Source organism: Grammomys surdaster, unplaced genomic scaffold, assembly GCF_004785775.1.
Source record: "Grammomys surdaster isolate TR1022 unplaced genomic scaffold, NIH_TR_1.0 125672, whole genome shotgun sequence".
Lineage (NCBI taxonomy): Eukaryota > Metazoa > Chordata > Mammalia > Rodentia > Muridae > Grammomys > Grammomys surdaster.
Window position 1 is genome coordinate 1,251,635 of NW_021620509.1, and position 6,411 is coordinate 1,258,045.

A 6,411-nucleotide genomic window follows, 5' to 3' on the forward strand; every position below is an offset into this window, starting at 1 on the left:
TAATAGGCCAACAATTTTTAATTTTTTTGGACAGATGATGCTTCCATACAATACAGAAGAGTCTCTACAAACTGGACAACTTTCAAAGTCATTTTTTATTGGTCCATTAATTACAAAAGTACTTAAAGTTATAATTAAATGTATGCATATTTGAACTATATTTTTATTTTACACTTATTGTATACACACGTGCCATGGGATGTGTGGAGGTCAGAAGGCAACTTAAAGGAGTTGGTCCTTGGGCCGGGCGGTGGTGGCGCATGCCTTTAATCCCAGCACTTGGGAGGCAGAGGCAGGAGGATTTCTGAGTTCGAGGCCAGCCTGGTCTACAGAGTGAGTTCCAGGACAGCCCGGGCTACACAGAGAAACCCTGTCTCGAAAAACCAAAAAAAAAAAAAAAAAGGAGTTGGTCCTTTTCACCTTTTCTAGGACTTGAACACAAGTCATCAGGGTAGGCAGCAAGCACCCTCATCCACCAAGCCATCTTGCCGGCCCTTGAAATAATTTCAGTTTACTTATAGGATCTAACTTTGTTAAGAAGCAATAAATAAAATTTTGTTGACAAGTAAAAAAATATTTCTATTGAATACACACACAGCCTGGGTGACAGCTATGGTCCCACTTAGATTGGAGACTGCAACTGGAACCTGATAGGTTCAGATGAACATGGGTATTTCAGCCTGACTCACTCTGCCCCCAGTAAATAGATACTAAAACCACCCAGAAATGATTCCTTAAAACCCACAAAGGGGCTGAAAGATGTAGGATCTGAGGATTGGGAGTGTGCTCCTCCCTGGACAGGGTACAGCTGTTTCATTCCTCAACACATGGAAGCTTTGGCCTTGAGCATCAGACAATGGATTACAAAAAAAGAAAAGGGGATGGGGTAGGGAATGGACACGAAGGCGGAAGGGAGACAGTGAGGAGTGTCTGCAGTGACAGGGTAGATATAATCAAGACAGTACACACATTTGAAATTGAAGAGTAAACAAAACTAAACCCAAAAATACCAACAGAATTATGACTAAGAATCAGAAGTCCACAATATCCTGACACATTTAGCAGTGAGCAACCGAGAGAAACCAGAGGAGAGCCATTTTCCCACGGTGGCTTCTAGGTAGCACTGGGATCAGCAGGCTTTATACTTCACAGGTTCATGAGACTTGGGAACTCGCTTCATGGGTTTGGAAACATCTGTTAACTTGGGAAGAGCCCAGCTATTTCTTCCGTTTACAGAGCTTGGGTCTGTGGCGGTTTACACACATAATAAGGTGCACATTACTTAAGACTTTCCCACACTGCTAAAAATTCAAGGTAAAGTGGGAGAGGCTAACAGCCATAGATTTTTCTCTCTTCAGCATGTCTTCCCATGAGTGGTAGCAAGGATGGACAGAAAGTGTTCCCAGGTTCTCTATGCAGAAGTCATCAGTAAATCCTCAGAGCTGAAATGCTTCCCGATATTCTTTCAACTTAGAGGGCTTTGGCACATCAAACTGGCACGTACTGACTTCAGCACATGCACTGCATTCACAGGCTCGTTTTCCACTGTGTTTTTTTTTTGTTGTTTTAAATGGGGAACTGGAATGTGTGGAGCTTTTCTATATATCTAAGTATTTAAGTTATATTTAAAACTATCCCTCTCCAATTAACTGTGTGTAGTCATGTGTCTCCGAAGACTTTTGGAATACGAGAACACCTTACCACACTCCTTACACTCATAGGACTGTCTTTTGTGTGTTCTCATGTGATTCTGAATGTAACTGGAACAGCTAAAGGCTTTCCCACATTCTTTACATTCATAAGGCTTCTCTCCAGTGTGAGTGGTCTCATGGTTGCGTAAGGAAGAGACGTATTTAAAGGCTTTCCCACATTGTTTACATTCATAAAGTTTTTCTTCGGTGTGGCTTTTTTTGTGGTTTCGAAGGGAATAGACATAGGGATAAGCTTTCCCACACACCTCACATTTGTATGGCCAGGCCCCACTGTGCGTCCCCAAATGTCTTCTTGCACAGTGGCCAGAGGTGAATGTCTTCCCGCACTGTATACATTCGTAAGGTTTCTCTCCAGTGTGAATTCGCTTATGTGCTTGAACATGGCTGGAATGTCTGAAGGTTTTCCCACATTGCTTACACGCATAAGGTTTCTCCCCAGTGTGAGTCCTTTTATGCAGCTGAAAAGAACAGTACCTCATGAAGGCTTTCCCACAGTGTTTACATTCAAAAAGTTTTTCTGTTGTATGAAGCCTTTTATGCATGTCTAGGGAACTGGAAGTCCAGAACATTCTTCCACATTCCTTACACTCAGGTATCTCTCCGGAGTGAATTGTTTTATGTTCCCTAAGGGCAATGGCATTAGGGAATGCCTCTCTACATACCTTGCATTTATGCCTGTCTGCATTGTGAGTTAGCATGTGCCTTTCAACACAGTAGTGGTAACTGAAGGCTTTCTCACAATACTTACATTTGTAGGGTTTCTCTCCAGCGTGGGTCTTTTTATGTTTTTTAAGGGATCCAAGGCACGTAAAGGCTTTATCACATATTTTACATTCATAGTATTTCTTTACGTATTTCTGATAGTCACAAGGTCTGTATTTAGAGTTGGATGTAGTGTGTCTCTTCAGGGATGACTGACTGATGGTGTGACATTCAGGAAGCTTTGGCTGGGCAACTGCTTCTCCACATGGGCCATTGTTTGTAAGTTCACAGTCTCTCTTTACCACCTGGACTCTCAGATTTCTCTCTAGACTTCTGAAATAAGCTTCCAAATCCCAGCATTCCCCGTTTATGCCTAAAATACAGATACAGAACAATTTAAAAAAATTCAATGAACAAGAAAGAAAAAGTATAACAAGATCATTAGATGTTTACTGCAACCATTAGGTGTTTAGAGGCCAGCCCTGACTGACCATGGTGCATCCATCTTCATTCCAAATTAGCACTTAGCCACAGTGAGCAAAGCCAGGGTATCAGGCTCACCTACAGAAGTCAGACTCCTGCAGGTCTCCAGCATCACATCTCCATAGAGACTCTTCTGGGAAGGGTCCAGCAAAGCCCACTCGTCCTGGGTGAAGCGCACTGCCACGTCCTCGAAGGTCACCAAGGCCTGAAACATCCCATACATTACTACAGATAAGGAGACTGGCAGCAGCTGGTATTTCTTCTCCATTGATATCAGGCTTAGAGGATAATGCTGACTTCAATCAGTTCCAGGACTAGGTAATCAGACGTACTGTCTGCACTCCCATACTGCAACTGTGATTTTAAGCAACAAATAGTGTTCGAGTTTGATTTCTGTTGCTGTGATAATTTTGACCAAAAGCAACTTGGGTGAGGAAAGAATGTGCAGTGGTTTGAATGAAAATGGGGGAGATGTGTCACTAGGAGAACATTCACTTGGGGACTTGCTTACAGTTTCACCTGGAAAGCCTGTGCCAGTCCCAGTGAGCTCTGCTTCATGCTGCGGATAAATGTAAACTCTCAGCTACTACTCCAGTGTCATGTCTGCCTGCCTGCCTGCCTGCCACCATGCTCCCCGAAACCATGGCCATGGACTCACTCTCTGAAACTGTAAACACGCTCCCAATTAACCTCAGCAAGTTGCCTTGGTCATGGTATCTCTTCACAGCAACAGAAAAGTAGCTAAGATGGTTTACGTGGCTTACACTTCCAGGGCACAGTCCACCGGTGAGGGAAACCTGCACATGGACTAAAGCAGAGATTTGGAGCAGAAACCACGGAGGAACAGTGCTGGCTCACTTGAAGGCTCACACTCAGCTAGCTTTTTATATAGTAGCCCAGGACTATTTCTCCAGGGAATGTTACTGCCCACAGTGAGTTGGGGCCTCCTATATCAATTACCAACCGCGACAACTGCTCACAGACATGACCACATGCCAGTCTGATCTGGGCAATCCCTCAATTGAGACTCCCTCTCAGATGACTCGAGGCTGTATCAAGTTGACAGTGAAAGCTGAGAACAGGCACACAGAAAGCAATGATGTATACAGTATGTAACACAGAAGTGAAGGTCAGAGGATGCAGGCAACCACGGAGTTGGCCTGGTCTAGTTGCACTAAGAGGCCCGTGTTACAAGTTTTTCAGGTGGTTCCAGTCCATGGTTCCTGGGGTACAATGTGCCTTCCAGTTTCTGAGAGACAGACACACTCCCTCAGGTAGTGAAACATTTAGGTCAGTTTGTGTTTCTCTGTAATTTCCCTTGGAAGTCAAGGTATAAAAAGTCCAAGGGCTCTCAATAAAATTGTCACAGCCTCAATCTTGTTGTGACTCCTCCAATCAGCCTGGCTTAACTCCTCAAGACTGTATCATGTGACCTTGGCCCTGTAAGTAAGCATGAATGACTCCAAGAGTACAATCCACAGGAAGCAGTTCTGTCCTTCTCCTGAGTGGTTCTCAGGGATCAAACTGAGGCGCTAAGGCTTGTCAACGAACACCTTTGTCTGCCTGGACGTCCTGGGTCTTACCATCTACACAGGGGCTGCAGCACTTGACAATGCTATTGTCTAGGCTACTGAAGGAGTTAATACAAATTCCCAAGACTGTCCCTGAGCAGCCAGTTCACAGTGTTCAACCTCTGATGGCATCTGAGATGGCTCAGTGGGTACAGGTGACTGCTGTCAAGCCTGGTGACCTAAGCTCAATCCCTGGAAGCCACATGGTAGAAGGAGAGAAATGACTCCTGAAAATTTTTCTCTGACCTCCACACAAACGGCATGGCATAACTCCCCCAAACAAATGCACTTACTGATAAATAACAATGCATTAGACGCTACACAACCAATGTGAGATTAAGTTGTGAGTATTTTTTTTTTTGTTTTTGTTTTTGTTTTGTTTTTTCGAGACAGGGTTTCTCTGTGTAGCCCTGGCTGTCCTGGAACTCACTCTGTAGACCAGGCTAGCCTCGAACTCTTGAACTCAGAAATCCGCCTGCCTCTGCCTCCCAAGTGCTGGGATTAAAGGCGTGCGCCACCACCGCCCGGCAAGTTGTGAGTATTAACAGCACGGAAAATTATACATGTGAATTAGTATGTGTTAACTCTATTCTACAGTGCATGCATATTCCCAAGTATGCTTTAACTTAGAAGTATATTCAAATGTTAGTTCAATGTTACACAAACAGCATACCACTTGATCTCAAAATTATATAAATACTTTAAAATGTAACTACAAAACAAGATTAAATAGGGTAGAAGAGGTGGCTCTTGAGTAAGAGCAATTGCTGCTCTTGCAGAGGACTCAAGTTCAGCCCCCAGCATCCATTTCAGGTAGTTACAGCCACCTGTAACTCCATTCCAGGGGCTCCAATGCCCTCTTCTGCCCTCCAAGGGCACATGGCACACAGAGACACATAAATAAAAGCCAATCATTTCAAAGGTGAAGCTCCTTCATGAGCCCACCACGATGAACTGGGAATTGGAGCTGAGCTGAAACAAACCCCCTTTCCCTTAAAAAAATGTAAGGAGATACACGTACTTCTCACACTAACTGATAAGGAGATACACGTACTTCTCACACTAACTGAAAGGAGGATGGACTACATGAACTAACTGCAGACTAAGTATCGGAAGCTGGAGGAAAACTACACGAGATGAAACAGAGCTAAGGCAGTTAGTTAGCTGCCCATGAAACTGCACCAAACCTTTATGGGCACGTTTCTAAACAGGGTTATCTCACCAACACAGCAGTGGGGTGGATGGATGACAGTGGGTGGGGATGGCTCTGCTCCTGAGAGCACTAGCTGTTTTTCCAGAGAACGCAAGCCGGTGTTCAGACTGGGTGGATCACAACCTCTTATAATTCTACATCCAAGGTCCAAGGTATCCAGCACCCCTTTCTGGCCTGCCTAGGCAATGCACTTATGTATAAAACACACACACACACACACACACACACACACACACACACATACAGGGAGGGATTAAAACGAATCTTTAAAAAAAGACTCTCAAACTATAAAAAGACTACAAACTATAGAGACCATGGTAGATCAAACTAAAAAAGGAGAGAAGAGCCAGGCAGTGGTGGTGCCCGCCTTTAATCCCAGCACTTGGGAGGCAGAGGCAGGTGGATTTCTGAGTTCGAGGCCAGCCTGGTTTACAGAGTGAGTTCCAGGACAGCCAAGGTTATACAGAGAAACCCTGTCTCGAAAAACAAAAACAAAAACAAACAAACAAACAACAACAACAAAAAACAAACAAAAAAGGAGAGAAGGTGGATGGGAAGGCTTATCAGGTAGAGGTGCTTGCAGCCAAACCTGATGACCTGAGTTCAATTCCTGGGACACACAGTGGAAAATAAGAACTGATTTCTAAATGCTCTCTGACCTCCTCATGCACTCTATGGCATACACACACACACACACACACACACACACACACACACACACACACACACA

At 44.2% G+C, this 6,411-nt stretch overlaps 1 protein-coding gene across 1 annotated transcript in view; it reads right to left on the minus strand.

Annotated features, from left to right (window-relative positions):
* Nucleotides 1-344: 344 nt before the first annotated feature.
* LOC114639065 (zinc finger protein 20-like) overlaps nt 345-6,411 on the minus strand; it is a 14,445-nt gene continuing 8,378 nt past the window's right edge. The window contains exons 2-3 of the mRNA XM_028787736.1: nt 2,976-3,102; nt 345-2,787 (exon numbers count right to left, since the gene is read on the minus strand). Of these exons, the coding sequence (XP_028643569.1) occupies nt 1,646-2,787; nt 2,976-3,102 (1,269 nt within the window). The 3' untranslated portion in view covers nt 345-1,645. The remainder of the gene's footprint in view (nt 2,788-2,975; nt 3,103-6,411) is intronic.